The sequence below is a fragment of the Odontomachus brunneus genome, unplaced genomic scaffold (genome assembly GCF_010583005.1).
Source record: "Odontomachus brunneus isolate Ranch 3 - 2012 unplaced genomic scaffold, Obru_v1 Obru_scaffold_023, whole genome shotgun sequence".
Lineage (NCBI taxonomy): Eukaryota > Metazoa > Arthropoda > Insecta > Hymenoptera > Formicidae > Odontomachus > Odontomachus brunneus.
In genome coordinates, this window is record NW_022639473.1 from 761596 (window position 1) to 781199 (window position 19604).

The 19604-nt window shown below is 41.8% G+C and overlaps 2 protein-coding genes across 7 annotated transcripts in view; one reads left to right on the forward strand and one right to left on the reverse strand.

Moving 5' to 3' along the window:
- Positions 1-19604, forward strand: part of LOC116842225 (discoidin domain-containing receptor 2) — a 380754-nt gene that overhangs the window by 246414 nt on the left and 114736 nt on the right. For all 6 annotated transcript variants that reach the window (XR_004377695.1, XM_032811123.1, XM_032811124.1 and 3 more), the window contains one exon: positions 13103-13250. Coding sequence is in view for 5 of the 6 variants with exons in the window: in XM_032811123.1 (XP_032667014.1) it covers positions 13103-13250 (148 nt within the window). In the remaining variant the exon portion in view is untranslated. The remainder of the gene's footprint in view (positions 1-13102; positions 13251-19604) is intronic.
- LOC116842229 overlaps positions 1-19604 on the reverse strand; it is a 425064-nt gene that overhangs the window by 133127 nt on the left and 272333 nt on the right. The gene's annotated exons all lie outside the window — the stretch shown is intronic.

A 19604-nucleotide genomic window follows, 5' to 3' on the forward strand; every position in this document is an offset into this window, starting at 1 on the left:
GCAGCTCTTCGTGGTGACATAATTTCGGCTGTGAGTTTCAGTTGTTGTAATTTCACGCGATAACCGTCGCGCGCGACGATGAAGACGCTCTCTCCATGAGGAGAGGAAGAATGAGAGAGAGAGTGAGAGAGAGAGAGAGAGAGAGAGAGAGAGAGAGAGAGAGAGAGAGAGAAGGAGAAAGAGACTAATGCCGTTGCTGAATTCTCTGTTACACTCAGCTCTCGCAGATTCCACTCCGGAGAGAGCGAGGGAGGTTGATGACGCGCGCGAAAAACAAGACTCTCAGTGGCTTCTCAACAATAATATTCCCGGGGACGCGCGCGCGTCGTGATAAATCCCGTACGTGAGAGTTATCGCGCGACGAGATTCCACGCGTCGCGTCGCGCGACGCGAGATATACGTCCTCCTGTGTTACGTGTGTAACTTCAGCGGCTTTTTTAAATGAAACTAAGATCACGAAAGAGACAGCTCTCCGTAATAACTCGCGGCATATATCATACGTTACCGCGCAGCTATTCATAATATCAACGAGCTATCGTTGATCATTTATTTCCCACACCTCGAGAGGTTTTTTTTTCCGCAGCATATCATACATTATCCCTCCTACCGACGAGCTATCGCAATCAATTATATTTTTTACACTCAGATAAAAAGCTAAAATTATTTCAACAATGAATCTGACGAAATCAATGGAGAGACAAGCTTTCAGCTTTCCGCGATTCTCGCGGGAGACGCGAAACGACGTTCGCTTATCCGCCGCATTTTCGCCAATCTCTCTTCACGATATCGCCGATCTTGGCGCGATTGCGCTGCTCGAGGGGCGCGGGATATCGGCCAAGCTAAGAGGATCGCGCGGATACTGAAAGCGTTTTTCCATTTCTCTTCGTCTAGCCAGCGCCGGACGATGGCACGCGCGCCGACGTAATCGACGAGGCGTCGTCGTCGTCGTCGTCGCTGTTTGACTTGATGACAGTTCGCTTAAGTCCACAGGTATCGACGGTAATTTCCCCATCGAAATTTCAATCTCGTTTATCCGCAGAGTAACTTCCCCGAACGGCCGGTCCGTTGCAGTCGTGCTAACTCGTTCTTTCTCTCTCTAGCTATCTGTTCGTCTCCCTCTCCCTCTCTCTCTCTCTCTCTCTCTCTCTCTCTCTCTCTCTTACTCACTCATTCGCTCACTCCCTGCCTCTTCCCACACGATCGTGTTCGCCATCCTTCATCACCCCCGCTCACCCTCTCTCTCTCTCTCTCTCTCTCCCTCTCTCTCTCTCTCTTTCTCTCTCTTTGGTCCACGCCAACGCTCGATCGGCCAACGTGGCGGCGGCGGCGTCACGACGTATCGAATTTTAATCAATCACCGATAGGGACAGCCAATTCCAGAGCCAATTAACATATTCATTCCGCGGCACCCGGCACACCTCCTTTTTTCCCGCGATTTCAGCGAAATTCAAATCGCAATATAGCGAGACCACCATTACGAGATACCCGGCCGGCTCTACCGCGGTCATTACGCAGCGGTCATTACGGCGCGCGCGCGCGATAATATTGCCCGGGCGTACGTGGTTTTAAAAAAAGAAAAGGGAAAGAGAAAAAAAAAGAGAAGGGAAGAAAAGGGAAAGGAGAGAAAAAGGGAAATAATAAAGGAAATAGGAAACGCGCGCGTGACCATGAGAGCTCACCTCTCATTACGTAGCCTTCTGGCTAAACCAGGAAAGGCGACTCGGCGAATTTTGATATCACCGCGCGGCCGCGCGTGTTATTACACTCCGAGATTTTTCGCGGACAGATACATCCACAGCGCGTGGTCGAGAGTAACGTCTCGCATATAATGAATCCCACGAATACGAAGGGCATGTTTCGCAGTGGAGAAGGTCGGACGACTCAACTCAATTAGGGGGGGGGGAGGGGGGAGAAAGAAAGCGGTTCAATATCTGTCCGACAGGAAGCGCAGCTATCGCTTCCGTTTTGTCGTCGGATTAGCGGCGCGCTTGAAAAGTCAACCGTGTCCCTCGGAAGATCCGCGAGAAATTAATGGCTGTGATAGTGATAGTCAAAACTTGCCTCAAGTGAAATATCTGAACTTGAAGTTAAGTGTAAAATTTTCAGTTGAATCGTATCGATGTTTGTATCTATGATTCAACTACAAAACTCAGATCTAAATGTAAATTCAGGTGAGTGTTCCACTTTAAGCAAGTTTCGACTATTGACTATAGGCTTAAATTCAGATTTGAATATTTTACGTCAGATAAATTTTCGAATCACGACTATTAATAAGTAACGACTAATAATACGAACTAAAATTTAGATGTACACTCAGTTGCATTAATACTATACCATTCATCAGATCAATAGTCACTAAAAAGTTTTGACCAGCCATGTCCGTTTCTAGCTGATCATTTCTTATGATTGTTAATTCATCCGGCGGGAGTGTGTCAAAACAGACATGTATCAAAGTGACATTTTGACAGTTTGACATTTCGTATATACGTGTTAATAATAATTTAATAATTTAATAATTATAATTTTATACATTAACTTCTTATTCATCTTTTTTTAACATTCTTACTCTTCTTCTACTGATTGTACATTACACGTGAGCGGATAACCTTTTAATAAAAACACGTATAAAACGACAAGCCGTCAAAATGTCACTTTTGTTTTGACACATTCCCGCTTGCCGGATAAATCAACAGTCATGAAAAACGATCAGCTTGAAACGGACACGCTGGTCGAAATTTTCTAGTGATTATCAATCTGGTGAATAGTATAGCATCAATGCAACTGAGTGTATCTAACGTGAAATAAATTTCAAGTAACGACTATTAATATGAGCCTGTATTCAGATCTGAGTATCTCACGTGAGACAAGTGTCAACGGGTTAAAATTTAGATTTGAGCGTCCGACATGAAATAAGAAATTTCAAGAATAACGACTATTAATAAGTTCAGATCTGAGTATTTCACTTGAAACAAATTTCAAGCAACGACTAGTAACAAATTGCCCAGATTTACATCTAAATACCTCATTTTCTCTTGCGAGTTTCAAGTAACGACTATTAATATCCAAAAGTGAGCCCAAATTCATACCCATTTCAAGCTTGAACTGTTGTTGCCATTAATGCCTTAGCGCGGGAACACGCGACGGTGAGCTCTCCTCACCGCACATACTTGAGCGAACTCGCAGCATACACTTAACCGTACCTTTTCTCCTCCCCCTGCTTCTCCTCGTACACGTGGAAATTCGATATAGAGCCAGTGGACGGAAGGTCGCCATAAAATTGCTCTTAATCCGCACGAGTATGACATAAATATGTGCAGATAAAATATATATATACACACACGTACACGCGAGAATACGTTTGAGCTTACGGTCCCCACGTGGCTGGACGTATGCACATCGCTCTCCGCGACCGATATCGACGATGGATTACGGATTATCAGTACGTACGTGACCACACGCGGACACGCTATTAGCGGATTACCGTGCGCGCGCGCGCAACGATTTTCCGCGGTTACGCTCCGCGCGTTCTACCATTTCCTCCTTTACTCCTCAGCCTCCTTCGTAACACCCGCACTCCCGTCCCTTTTCCCTGTCCCTCCTCTTTACTAGCCTCGTTAGAAGCCCCCGGCCTCGATAGAAGGGCGCTTCAATCCGGCTGAGAGCACTCGGACCGGAACACGAAAGCGGCCGGGTTAAGTTTCCTCCTCCTCCTCCTCCACCACCGACTCGCTTCTCTCACCGGGTTTGTTTCCGTCGGTTTTAGACATATCGAGTCGCTTGTTTATACGAGAGAGAGGGAGAGGGAGAGAAAGTCCACCTTCGTCCATTCGACTTGGCTCGCTCCTGAGCGGCTTATACTGGATGTTTCGGATTTTCCATTGTCGACGTAAACATGCATTTGCGCGTTGCGGCAAGCACATGTAATTTTCACATTATTCTGAATACGAATCGGTGTTTTGGATATTTCCCGTGCTGACACAAGCGGAAGGAAGTCGCGCTTTCGCGGAGTTTCACAAAAGCGAGCTGCGCCTCGCTGACTTGATCGGGACTGAATGTGCGAAGGGCTAACGGTAATCGGCGGGAACGCTAATTTTATTAATGATCTCGTGTACTCGGCTAAATTATTGCGTCCATTATGAGGTCGGGATAATATGCTTTTCTTTCTTTTTTTTTACAGAAAAGAAGATCCCGCATATTAATTAATATTAACCGCGACGAAGAGCGCGTTTTTATTCCCGCCCGGATTAGCGACGTTGATATTAAGCGTTTCTTCCTTGGCGGAGCGTTCGAGCGGCTACATATTAAAAAATTAAGACATCGTGCGTTATCGCCGCAACAGAGCAATTCGTCATTGCGAATCCGCGGTCGGAGGAAGCTCGTCAACATTTCAGCAAAGGGAAATTTTTTCCTGGCTTGGGCGTTCACGCGCAAATTATGATACTTTACAACTCTGTGTACAAGCGATGCAAACTATGTAAGAGATATAATCTGCGGAGGTAATAAGTAGTAGACTATGGATGTCGTTTGAAGAACGTATGGCGCGCTCAGAAATTAATGAAGAGAAGTTTATAATTTGTTGTAACCTTTAAAATTCTAATGCAAATCGGGGTTCCAATACATTTTGGATATTCTCCCTTCATGAACTTTTTTAATATTTCATCTATAATTAATATCTAAAGCATCTGACTTGTTATCTAATCTTCAAGAAGATCTTGGATACATATTTGATATTACGAGATCGCAAATCCTTATACAGAATAAAAGTACAGATGTTAATGATTAGAGGAGTATTTCATGTTAAAAAATATTTCAATATAAAAAATAGGATTTGTTAAACAAAAGTTTCTTTAATGTTTTATATAATGTTTTATATATATCATACCCCACTATTCATTAATACTTGCACTTCCACTCTGCGTAAGTATTTGCAAGAAAAATAGTGCAAAGCATGAGGCTGCATTATGTCGGTATCCAGCATTCCCTTAATGCATCCCGAGTGAAATGCGACGGTAGAGTCGTCAACTGCCCGATAATAAAGCCGGAGATGAGCGGCGACGGCGCGACTTGGTTGCGACTCGACCAAGTTAACGCGCGAGGCCGCGATTCTTCGCGGCTGCACGAGATTAAAGGCACCAAAATGAAACAATCTTCATTAGGGGAGCGCGGCAAGCTTGATTTCGGCCGCAAACAGATTAGAGACGGTCTCTCCCCTTTCCGCGAGCGCGAGGCCGTCCGGACGAAGTAATTGCCTACACGCCGGGCGAGCGGAAATGGGACGCGCCGCGTAAGCTCGTTCCGCTTTTTCGCCTCCGTAAGACGTTCCACCTCCATGTGCCCGAGTTACCTGCCCGCCTCTGACCTCCTGACCTCGGGCCAAACTAATGAGATTCGTCCCGAATCCAAATATCGACAATTCCGAAAGCAACGACCGCGTCATGCTGAATACAAATCGATCGCATGTTGGAAATAAATTAAATAAATATATTTTCTCTGATATTTTCATCAAAATTGAAAGTCGCTGTCAACTTTCAAAAGCTTGATTTCTCGACTCATGTTCACTATAAGTATTTTTTATTCTCAGTTTAGTGAATAGGGGAGGCCAGGGCTGACAAATCCGGTCATTTCTAGTATTTCTAGTATTTTCTAACAAGACAAAATTAAGTAAGATTTTTAAATATATCAAAGATGGCTCTGAAATCCCTGCTTGCTTGATTTTGAAATCTGTTAAAGAGCAATAAAAATAATCGATTTTGTCAATTTACTCCGGTCTTCCCTACGATTTATCCTGTAAATTTTGAACCCTTCTTTCTAACCCTTTTTCTCAACACATTTTGTAACAGATTCCGAAGCATACATAAATTCGCGCGCGCATCATTGTTGATGGAAACGAGCAAAATTGAACCATATTTTTAGAATCTGCTATAAAAATTATCACTTTTTATTTAAAAAAAAAGATTGTCTTTCATATGATCTTGGCAAACGGCCTTAGTTAAAATTCAAAGTCTCTCCTCTCCCTCGAAACCCTGTAAATTTTGTCGAGAATATTTTTGTCTGTTAGGTTTGGTTTTTAAGATATTCAGCTGGCCTTTAAAATAGGACACGCTGTATATGTTTATTTGTATTTGTATTTGTACATCGCTGTGTTTAAAACGACGCAATCTTGAAGCAGCGAGGAGGTGGTCGTAAAGGCGCGGGCGTATAATATAAACTCCACTTCTTTCGTTGTCTCGCAACGAAATACGTTCGATCGACCCACTAACCTTCTCCCGGCTCCTTTCCTGAGGATTGTTCCTCCGTCGACGAGATATCTCCCAGGATAAGGCGCGAGCCTTTTTATTACCGCGGTGCCGAGAACGAGGTCGAACGTCGCGTCCATATCAGCGGCATTAATTGTGCAAATTTCGAGCGGCGACCGCATCCATATCGATGGAGGATAATTCAACGTAGCGCACGCCAAACGCGCATTTTAACGGTCGTAGAGGTAGAGAGACGTGCAACGTGAAAGAATTAAAAAGCTACGCGCGGAATTTAATACACGTGCGCGCTCGCGTATATAATCGCGATAGCGCGAAATTGCGTGAAATTTTTCGCGATTCGCGACACGCTTTTTACACGTATCACTTTTGCACGCTATGCGCGCTCTCTTTCTCTCTCTCTCTCTCTCTCTCTCTCTCTCTCTCTCTCTCTCGTTATTCTGCCCAGGATTGCGTATTATATTTGTACTTTTGGAATTTTAACAATAAACGTTATCCGCGGCGCAATCGCATCTACGAATTTTTATCTAACGCGCGAAAAAGAGACGAGCCGTTAAAAATGCATTTTGAGTGAGCGCGGCGCGATACATTCCCGGAAACGAGAAATTTTTGCCCGCAATCGTTTCATTTCATATCTACTATTACTTCTTCCATATTTTCTCCACGTGACGACAGACGCGGCGAGAGAGCGGTAAAACCCGACGGGGTGACTTTTGGCCGTCGATATATGGAGTGCTCGCTCAGCCAAGACGCACGTGCCGTTCGCGAACCTCGTCCAGGTCGAAATTTTAGTCCTGCCTAAACTTTTCAGCATCCGTATATTCTGAAGGATCAGTTTACTTTTAGTACACGTAGAAAGTGAGATCCCACTTAGCGTCTTTAAGCGGCAGGAAACACATAAAATACTTGCAGCTTTGCGTCCAAGCACCCAGGGACCAAAAAATTGGTGTCGATCCCGGGGCTTAGTATTATTCGCACTGGATGAGGAGGGGCAATGGTGGAGACGGGCATACATGGACAGCAGATATCTTAAAGGATAGCAATCTTTGAATTTGAGAGACTGACAGCTGTGTCATTTGGTACAGTAACATTGTTTCTTTCTATAGTCGCCGTGCACTCGAGATCGCGCCAGAGATGTCGCTTCCGAACGGCATCTCTGAGCGTTGTCTAGAGAGAGGAAAGTATCGTGAGCGTGTCGTGAGAGTGTCAGGTAGCTCAGTGGTTTAGAGCTGTCGGCAAGTGAAAGACCCAGGTTCGAGTCCCGGCCTAGCAAAACCGTGCTCTCGATATTTTTCTCTCTCTGGAACGAAAAAAATACGCAGATCTTGGACGCACAAAGTCCCGCCGCCACCTAGTACGCCCTCCTCCTTTTATGGTCGACCTCTCAGCAAAGCTAGGTTAAATAGAACGAAAAGAAGTTGATATAAAGCCTTCTTCCTTCTAAAATCGACCTCTTGGCAAAGCTAGGTTAAATAGAACGAAAAGAAATTGATATAAAGCGTCGAAATACGCGTCAAGTGGAATATTGAGGTCGAAAGTCGAATTTTCAACCTTTAGTCCACTCGTTCTCGGATCTACAGTAATTGCTCGGATTAATCTCGGCAATTATTGCTGATACAGACGCCACTTGCTCAGAACGATATCTCGGCACGATTGGGAGATTGTTCAAGGTGCTACCGACAAATTATGGACTCGGCGAGACGCGCGATGGGGGAGGAGAATTCTACTTACTGCTGGCGCAGACATCAATTTTATGCGTCGGCGAGACGATATCGCGGGGCTGCTGCGTCTCTTGCCCCTTTACCACCCCCCGGAACCCTGTGAGGGAAAGAGCAGAGGGAGAAAGAGAGAGAGAGAGAGAGAGAGAGAGAGAGAGAGAGACATCTTATATATAGGTATATTAATTATTCCTATCGCGTAGAACCCGGCCTGGCTTGTATTCCGGCACGTTGCAGTTGCAGTTGTAATGCATCCGCGGTCGGTCGTTTCGAGACGGCCCCCGCGATACAGAACGAGCGGCGGCAGCTCTCCATTCCGCTACGTCGCCGCCATCGCAGTCGCTGCGGCCCGTTGCCGCCGTGTTCAAGCGGCACGTTCCATTTGCGTAACGTTTACAACTTCGTGGGCCGTTTGCAGCTTGCAAGTCTTCTCTCTCTCTCTCGCGCTCTTTCTTTCTCTCTCTCTCTCTCTCTCTCTCTCTCTCTCCTCTCTCTCCCTCTTTCTCTCTCTGTTTTCTGTTCCTGCGTGCCGCGAAAGTTTAAAACTGTTGTGGAAAAATTAGTCCAGCCAGCAATCGAACCTGGACCTCTACTCCTTGTGTAGGAGTAACCAGTTCGACCACCGTGGCCTTGACAACAGAGAAGATTCGACTAGCAAAGTAAATATACTTATGGGAATAAGAATTGAAAGTAGAAACGGGCGCGATTAGGCCGAAGAAACTTTCGGAAAAATCGTATCATATATACAGACTTTATCGTTCCGACAATTGAAAATTATTAATGTCTGTGTCTATTAGTTTACAATTCCGGTTGTTTATTGACTCAATTATCACATACCAACTTTATAAACTTATGTTCTTCACCCTCCCCATTTGCGTGTCGCGAGCAGATCGCGAGCTTCCAACAGCCCCCATCGTCGAAAGAGACTCAAGATCACACACCTCAGTGTCTCGCGGAATACTCGAACGCAATTGCTACTTAAAAGTCGAAAAATCGAACAGCCTTCAGGCATCGGGACGAAGCGGTCATACTTTTGTTACAAATTCGCCTTCTGCCCGTGCGCGCTGCGCGCGTCCACATACACGCAGCCGCACATCTCTGAAACCGACGTGCGAGATATCGGATCGTGCACACATCTAAAATAAACGAACGAAGAGTAAATAACTATCAGCGCCGGCATATACGCTGGAATATTCCGTTACGTGCTGTAATCGTGAAATTCCGAAACGACGCGCCCGCCAGCTCGCCCGTTTTCGTTCCGCGTGCGTTTTCAGTTTCGACCGGTCCAACACCACGGCGGCCGTGGACATCAGATAGTCCGGCCGCTTTATATGATTAACGCGAAATAACGGATTCCTGGTTAGAAATTCTAATCGCACTGCCGCCGCCGTCGCTAACACAAATCAAAGCAAAAGCCAATGGTCGCTCGTGTCCGGCCCGGGTCACAGCCCGCGTCTGTGTACAGCATATTAGCTATGTAACTTTGTGTCATATCTACTCCGCTTGTGCACGGTGTTTAGAACCGTACTCGGTTTTCGTTCCGCCGAGAGCGAAAGCGAGCGAGAGAGAGAGAGAGAGAGAGAGAGAGAGAGAAATGGATAGATGAATAGACGGTGAACAGAGCGGGAGGGGGAGAGACGCGGCTGGTATCGCGCGAATATTCATATTTCAACGCGGATTCGCTGCTCCCCGTTCGTGATGACAACGACGACCGGCGTGTTTGGACGATCGGATGTACAACGTATCGTCCTCTGCCTCTCCTCTCTCTCTCTCTTCTACTCTGTATATCCTGTCCGTCTTTCCACGCGATTCTATAACTCGCACAACGATACAGATTTCTTCGTTCTAACACATGCAGGGGGAGGAAAAGATGCAGCAACGAAGTATACCTTGTCCTAATTTCAGTGACAATTAGCTCATTAGAAGCTTAGCTTCTGCAATATTTTTGACTATAGTATGCTGACCATCGTATGTTTTTTATGACTTCGTATTAAACATCGCCTGAAGAGGACCACATCCCATAGTCGAAACGTTGCGCAAGAATAAATTTTCGATTTTTAATTTTTTCTTTTTATTTTTATTTTATTTATTTTATTTATTAATTGACTATTTGTATTTAAATTATTAACGTTAACATCAGCGTATTTTGGCTCCTATCGTCGAATTAATACTGATATATAGCTCGTTAGAAATTGACGTTTCGTGCTTCCGCGAACTGGATGTGGACGTTGCTGTTCGCGAACTTCACCTGACTTTGTTATTTCGCAATAATCCTGCGAGATCGTGTGAATTTATAGATTTATTTATAGAATTTATCGAACTATTAGTCGGGGGAGAAAGGGGTGCGAAAGATTCGTCAGTTTTCTATTAAATTCTCACAGGATGTTTGATTAAATTAAATGTTGACGTTGTTTGTTCTCTATTTGCAAGAATTATTCATCCTTAAGATTGAATAATCTCGTTTCCTACTTTACTTGACGAACATGACAAATATTTTGCAGCAGTCTAATTTAAACCTCCCGTTCTTTCCGGACTCAAATAGACACATATTCCCGGCGAATTCGCTAATTAAAGATCTTTTAATTTTCTTAAACTGTCGCATTTCTTGTTAACTCACATTGCAGTGTAGAAAAATATCAGTATTCTGTTGGTAAAGTTTTCTGCTTCAGCATCCCTTTAAGTGACATATCGACTGCGGGTAGGAAGCAGGAAGGGCGATGACGAGGTCCGCGATTGACTACATCGTGATTTCTTCGTGACCGGAATTGCTCGCGAATAAATTGGCCGCGACAATTACCCCGACCAACGATCACACACGAGGGGGAAGGGGACGGGAGAGAGCGAACTCGCAGAGCTCTCCCGCGAGAAAACCGCGCGACGTTGGGTAACGCCACGGTGGACAGACAGACGGACGGATGAGAACCGCTAATCCGTCCGAGTGGCCAGAATGCAAAACAGAACGCGGATACACAAGCGCGCGCGCAGGTACTGAATTACACGGCGCTCCGGGCGAACAATGTAGCCATGGCATTATTATCCCTTAGCGTGTTCTATCAGCGTACACGGTAATATACGCGCGTGCGTCGAATTTAAGAGCCCCGCTTCTCTAAAGCGACAACCCCCGCGCGCTCGTTTCCCATCTCGGCCGAGTTCGCGAGCGAGAGAGCTCGTGACCAGCAGAATTGGCCAACAGCTATGTACTGGTCGCAGGAATTAATCGGCGATTAAGTTAATCGGAGCTTGGTTAAAGTCCTCCTAAATTGATATCATTAGCATCTGTAATCCATATTATTTTATGGATAAAGACCTTCATCTCTCTCCCATTTCTTTAACTTGATCTATGATGGGATCTATGATTAAGATGGGATCTCTTTCTAGTCAGGACGGCTCATGATTTTTCCCGGACGGTGACAACCAAGTGCGTTCATTGTATCTTACAGTTCACCACATCTCCATCGTTGGGGGTGACCCACGCACATATGTGCGTCTCCTCGATGCGACTACGATACGGTACGATACGGCGACGGCAACGAGGACCCGACTAAATACTTATCCCATGGTCAGGATTGATCCCAATCAGTCATTGGGTTTATACAATATGGTGCCATCGAATCCTGATATGTCATGCAACGCTATGTGGCAATCAGAACCGTATTAATATAATAAGAATTATTAATAAGTACAACCCGATAACATTATCTTATACAAAGTAGATAACTGATTGGGAACGAGGACCCAACTAGACACTTATCCCATGGTCCTGTAGTGCGATTCGAACTCGTTATTGCAGTTAACGATAGTTTCGTCATCATTGCGCAGCTTTTTCGTACTGTAGAAAAGCTGTGCAACAATAATGAGACTGTCGTTAACTACAATAACGAGTTACAGAATCGCATTACTGGTCAGGTTGATCCCAACCAGTCATCTGGTTTATACAAAATGGTGCCATCGAATCCTGATACGTCATGCAACGCTATGTGGCAATCAGAACCGTATTAATATAATAAGAATTATTAATAATTGTACGACCCGATAACATTATCTTACACAAAGCAGATAACTGATTGGGATTAACCTGATCGGGATTATAGGATCAATTTCTAATCGGGGACGCGTGTCATCCGGGACACGTTGGTCGCGCGCAGACACGAAGGCACCAAAGGACGGCGATAGGAGAAGACGCCGCCGCCGTGTCGGTCCAGATTTAACGCTTGCATTTACATTTAGAAGAGGTCTCTCACGCCGGTGAACCGTTGTTTACTAATCGGATACGGAAAATGGCACTCCCGGCCTGTGGGATTCATTCTTAGCGTTGTAAACATGTTCCAATGACCGCCGGTTAGTTTCAGGCCACCGGTCGCGGATGAACACGGTGACGAGAGCGAGTTCCTTAAGTCTAAATTGAGTGACCGGCATTCTTGATAGATTTCTTTGTCTTCCTTTCCACACATCCGACTGGTCATTTGTCCGGTTAACGTAAAATCGGCTGGATGCGCGAGAGCAAGAAATCGAAACCGCGCGCAGATATATAGTCCCTAAAAAAAAGTACGATAGAGAAAAAGAGAGGAACAACACTAACGAGCGCCGTTCTTTCAAAAAATGTTGCGTAGCGCGCGCGTCGCGACAGGGAATTAAAAAACATATTTTTGCAGGTAGTATCGTTTTGGAAATTGTACAACATGAACAATTCGCGATATTGAATGTTAAAAAAAAGAAGGAAGATAGAGTGAAAGAGAGAGATACATAGCTGTAAAAAAAGAATTGAGAGAGGAGGAAAAAACAAGTTTGACGCGGATGCTATGAAATATACGCTTGTTTTCCTGCTTTTCAACAGGAACGGAAAACTGGATGTGACTGAAGTTAACTATTTTCAACGTGCGCGCTTCCCCTCCCCCATTGTGTATACACGAGGTCGACGCGAGGAGAGATCCCTCGTTTCAATAAAAATATCATGTGCAACCGGCGAGACAAGTTGTTGAATTCAAGTCGCGACTTTTTCCCCAGCGACGTCGCGCCATTTTTTGCCCATCCCGCGCGCATTTTCGGCCATCATTTTTTTTTTTATCCGCGTGCGTGCAGAGCACCCACGTTTGTCGTTAATGAACACGCGTCTCTTTCGTCTCGTTGCAGCTGTTGGCGGGCAATAACAACGCGTACACGGAGAAGGAGCAGATCTTCGACCCGGCCATAGTCGCGACCAAGATCCGCTTCATCCCTTACACCTCTCACATGCGCATAGTGTGCATGCGCGTAGAGCTGTACGGCTGCCCATGGACAGGTGAGTGCGAGAAAAATCCTCTTTCCGTTGAGGCATACCACGAGATCGCGCGCGCACAGAAGAGTACACACCGCACTCGAGTAAATGCTACTTGTTTCAAGTATTTCATACTTGTTTATTCGCGCGTGTTTCACATATTCAAGTATTTATATAATCCGCAAATCTATCACGAGTTTACCGTAAACGTCACATTTATTCCAACTACATTCTGAATCCTACAAGTTTAGCAGTTTAATCAAGAATGTCAGATTAAAACAAGGATACGATTCGCTTATTACGTAAAATACAACTTTTTCTTTGATAAAGTTTTATGTTGTTCTGTGCTAAAAAGAACACACCCACACATATATTCTCTCTCTTGAGTGCATGTATAGGAAAGAACAAAGTATCTATTTAAAATTAATATACTGAAATAATCATTGTTTTATATATAAGTAACGATTTGTAATTTTGATAAAAGAGAGAACATTGAAGTCTTGAATTTCATAATGTTATAATTTTATTTAAACATTATACTAGTCTCATAAAAAATACAACAATGATTACTTTGATAATATGATATATTTTTCCAACATTTAAAGACATCTTCAATTATTCAATACTTTGTGCTATCCATTCATGAAAATTATATGTTTTTTTATAATAAGAATATATTTTTCTTCGTTAAATCATATAAAATGTATTAATGTAAATGTAACATATCTTCTTTTAATGCTGTGACCTTATTTTAAGATTTAAAATAAAGATGAAGAATAACAGTAACTTAAGATGAAAAATAGACATCTTCAAAACAAAAACGTTTTCTACGCGATAATGAGCTCTTCTGAAATTTATGACGAGTATATCTCAAGATTATTATCAAGAAAATTGTTCTATCTTGAAAATGAATGTTATTCAAAAAAAGGGAAATACTAAACTGAATAATCGTTTTTCTTAGCGGTAGAATATTTTTCTGTGTGAGTATGAGTGTGTTTATTCGTCGGCGATCAGCCGGTTGGCTTTTAACGAGCTTCCATGAAAACACATTCGGATCGGCATATTTCACGCGGGTATGATGTTTGCCGTTCATTCCGCGTCGCGCGGCTCTAGCCGGCCGTAATAAATGAGAAAAATATCCCGCTACCCGAGTCGAAACAATTTTATCAGCGGCGCGCAAAAAAAACACACTCGACGTGTTCCCCGATGTAATATGTGAAAATATTCGAGAGAAAGAGAGAGAGAGAGGGAGGAGAGAAAAGCGCACCTGGATATTTTTTATCGTCGCAAGGGCGAACGACGCTGCGATTCGATACACTTGTCGCGACTGATGAATTTGCCAACTGCGCTACGCTGCCACCTCGTCGCGAGGACGAAGCTGAGAACAAATGATTGCAGTCTCTCTCTCCCTTTCTCTCTCTGCGGAATCGCCCGTGTTGTGTGTTATCATGCATTTTACATTTCACGTCAACGACACGGCCCGCTCGGCAGGAATTTCCTGACGAGAGACATCACACGGCGTGGCGCGGCGAGCCGACGATAACTTAGATTTGTGCCTTGGATCCGCGGTCGAAACAACGGAAACGCGCGTAGGTACGTGTTGTACGTACATGCACACATACGTGTGCGAAGTAACGCCTCGCGCAGAATTTATTCGACGCCCGTATCCGCCACGACAACTTCGGCCGCACAGACGTGACTTCGTACTCTTCGCGCTCTCGTTCCCGCTCGCGAGAGCACGCTCTCGCGTTTGCCAGTGAATGAAGAGGTATTAACGATGTATCATCGTCATTAACGTAGATCAGTAAAGCGGAGTTTACAGTAAGAACCATAAAACTTAAGCTTTAAGCCTGAAACCTTAAGAAACCAATCACTGTCAGCTATTTTTCTTATATTTCACTCTAATTGATTAATTTCTTACAACTTCAGGTTTAAAGCCTAAGTTTTATAGCTTAAGTTCTCATTGTAGACTCCGCTTAAGATCACTGTTAAACTTGGTCTACAATAGCGGAGTAAGCCACATTCTATTGCGAAAACGTGGACGTGAAAGTCTACTAGTCAGAATATTTTATTCACTGATTGCTTTATCACTTATAACCACTTACGACCACGCTTACGCAATTGCAGAATGGCCTTTACGTGTAACTACGTTTTGCAAATCGTTGATGCAGAAAGCTACACGCGAGACGTCGCCGGAGCAACTTTCAACTGCGGACGCGGGTTTATTCAGCGCGCTCGTTTCGGCCTGCGGGACTTTCGACTCGCTCATGTGTTGAGAATGGTCAAGAAATATTAACGACTTTACTATTACATAGCGTTTTTCTCGGGTTTTTCGCGAAACTCGTCTGCACAGGGAATCGCATTTCGCTTCTATACACACGAAATATTCCACTTCTACATCATTATTCTGTGACAACGGATTCTCTGGGCGAATTGAGGTCGACTTCTTTTCTATTTTTTTTTAACGTTGAGATACTAAAAATTTTTGAAATAAATGAATAAATTGTGAACGACCAAGAGCTTTGCGAAAAGCCAAATGGACTAAATCACATTTTTAAGTCAATTCTCGATGGAGAGACCGCTTTAGTAACATTTTGCGACCACTTAGTCGCGGATGTAGAAGAAGGTCTTAAAAATTGGAAAGCAGTAAAAAACGATTATCTTTCTTGGGTATTTTTACCGGAAAAATTTTCCAAATTCAGAGAGAGAATCTGCTGTTATAACATAACGCGGTAAAAATGCATCGCTCCGTGCATCATTTTATACTATTTTGATATAAATTAAAGATTATATACGAAGAGAAAAGAATGGTTTATCTAACTAAAATTATAGTTATTTTTGGTCTCGGCCATATTTTTCCACATGAAAATAACAATAGTAACATGCATACATTATTATTATTATTACATGCAAGTTTATTATCACTAACATTATAATAAAATTAAATAAAAAATAGTTCCCTTCATCGTGATTTGTAATAATCATCTCTCTATATGATTATAGTTGCAAAAATCATTTTTTTCTCTGTATTAATTTTTCAAGGCGTTGCCTTAATATTATACAACTAAAGATTAATGAGCAATGATTATTAAATTTAAAATGAGACACCCTGTATGATATATCATATTTTCTTTTATCTGCAAGCTTGGTAAATATTATCCGTTAATAATCGTGCAATATACACAAATGCACGAAAAATGAGAATGGTGTCAATTAAAAAATAGTAAAATATGGCGCAGTTTTTATTTCTGACTTCAATAACTAATTTTTGGTTACGTTGACCTTTATGTATGCGACATCATACATTAGTACTGCGATTCGTTACTTAAAAAATGCATTTTTAAGGCAACGAATCGATAGGTCAGCGCAACCAAGAATTGATTGTTAAAACCAGAAAAAAGTTATGCCATACTATTTTTCTGGTTAACACAATCTTTTTTCCGTGTGCACTGAAAAACTCATTTATTTGAGTTAATTAAAATTTGGTTAAAATAAGGTGGAACAAGTATTTTGGTTGTAAGAATCAATATTTACTAAAAAATTCTCTCCGTGTATAATCCTATAGCTTCAAGATTTTTCAGCGGCTTACAAGTTCGACGATATTTGCACATACTTAATCTAAGAATATCAATTTCGATTGCTACACTGTAAAAACTAATGTGTTAAATTTAATACCTATCATGTGTTCTAAATCATCCACTCTTATTTATGTGTAAATTTGACACAGAACAAATGTGTTAAAAAGTAATACGCATAATATGGAAAAAATTAACATAAGAATCTAACACTTTAATACCGTTAGGAATCACAAGTTGTGTTAAATTGACATATTTAATATGTACTTTAAATCAAAGGTTTGATATTTTAAAACAAAAATGAAACAGGTTTAGTTTCAGAGAATCAAGTCTTTGAACGTAGAAAGAACGAAATTTTAACCCTCACAACCGAAACATTTGTTCGACCCTATTTTAACCAAATTTTTGTTAACCCAATTAAATGAATTTTTCAGTGTGGTATCGCCTCGTAGTGTTCAATTGGCATAATATTTTAAATATTTCAGAATATTATGCATATGTATATATATATATATATATATATATATATATATATATATATATCTTTGTAATAATCTCCCCTTTAAACTTTCATTTCCACGCATGAAGATCTTCCGAAGAAATATGCGCGACGCGCATCCGCAGTTTGCGCTTGCAGCCGGCCAAAAATCGGGGCGGAACTTTAATTTCGCGAGCCGTCGACTTCTACCGTCCGGCCCGAGTTGACGAGAGACGTCGATGTCGGGCGTCAGTCTCCCGAATCTCAGATTAACTTAGATTTACGATCACGGTCGGCCCTGAGCCGCAGCTGCGTCTACATTAATCCAACCCCGACGAACTACGCGCCACCCGCTAACTGTGCCATCTGCATAGCGCCAAGCGTCGTTATATCGTTTGAACGCACAATTACGCCCGTGGGCTGCCAATAATATTGACTTGCAAAATAAATTGTGACTTACGTGCGGGAATTAAGCGGGGGAGACTATAGTCGCTCGCCTCGCAACCACGCGCGCGCGACGATTATACCAAAAGGCAGCGGAATATAGAATTACGCGCGGTACAATTACCGTAATGAAACACTTCGGCTTCCTTTGGCGAGTCTTTTTAACGTTCCCCTAGCCGATGGCGCAATGAAACTACAATAAACGGCCGCGATAAGTATCCACGAGCGTTCCGTCATTTTTTATCTCACTATCGTCGTTCGAGAGAACAAGCGGCGCGATCGAATCGTTTGAATTCGTCGTAATGGCGGTTTGAATAGAAAGGGAACCTCGTGACTCTCCAGCCGCAAGGTTGTAAATTTATGTATGGTACGGAATATTACATGAGAGAGACATTACAGTGGCTATTATTACACTGTAAAAACTGATGTGTTAAATTTAACATTTCATATGTCCCAAATCATCCACTCTCATTTATGTGTAAATTTAACACAAAACAAATGTGATAAAAAGTAACACGCATAATAAAGTAACACGTGTAAAAAATTAACACAAGAATTTAACACTTCAGTACCGTCAGGAATCACAGTTTGTATTAAATTAACATATGTATAATGTTAAATTAACTAAAATAAAACGTTACTTCATCATTTGAAAGAAGTATTAATCTACGGTTTTGATGAAATGAAAATATTAAATTGACATAATCTATGTCTGACATATTAAATATGTCAATTTAACACAACTTATGATTCCTAACGGTATTAAAGTGTTAGATTCTTATGTTAATTTTTTCCATATTATGCGTATTACTTTTTAACACATTTGTTCTGTGTCAAATTTACACATAAATAAGAGTGGATGATTTAGAACACATGATAGGTATTAAATTTAACACATTAGTTTTTACAGTGTAGCAATCGAAATTGATATTCTTAGATTAAGTATGTGCAAATATCGTCGAACTTGTAAGCCGCTGAAAAATCTTGAAGCTATAGGATTATACACGGAGAGAATTTTTTAGTAAAAATCACTGTACGACTTTGTAAACGAGATTGACATTCTGCAGTAATTCGTCTCTGTCTTTTCATTTCATGTGCGTTACTTGTATTTTAGGAACGGGAATAAAACACCTTGCTATGTTTTCAGCGAAATTTGCTGGCTAGTTCCCTAATAAAATAGATCTTATTGATAGTCCATTTATAGACAAATAAACATAGTAAAATTGAAAAAAGTAATTAATAAATAAAATTGAAAAAATTAATTGATAAATAAAATTGAAAAAAACTGATAAAATTGAAAACAAATTATAATATTCTCTCCGTGTATAGACTATTGTGCTGCTTTGATGTTCTACACACAGAAAAATATATACTCTATTCAAGTAAATGTTTTACTTGTTTCAAGCGTTTCATAAGTTATGTATATCTGTGAATCTACTACAAGTTCGTTATAATCATCAAATTGATTCTCTCTCTCTCAATACATTCTGAATATTAATAGACTTAATATTTCAATCAAGAATATAAAATTGAAATAAAAATTCGTTTTGCTCACTACATAAAGTCGAACCAATTTTTTCTTCGATAAAGTTCTATAATTTTCTTGTGAAAAGAGTAAATTTTTTTTGAGCATATGATAATGTGCTTTTCCCAAATTAGTAATGAATATATTTTGGCACTATTATTAAGAAAATATTCTTTGTCGATGGTGGATATTGTACTTAAAAGAAAGCAATAAACTATGTGGTTATTTTTCTTAACAATAGAGTAATATATTTTTCTGTATGTAATACAAATCGTAACTCGCTGCCGTTTTTTCAATGCGGAAATTTAAAGGACTTGCTGTGAACGTTCACCCGAGTCGAAATTTTGATCCTACAT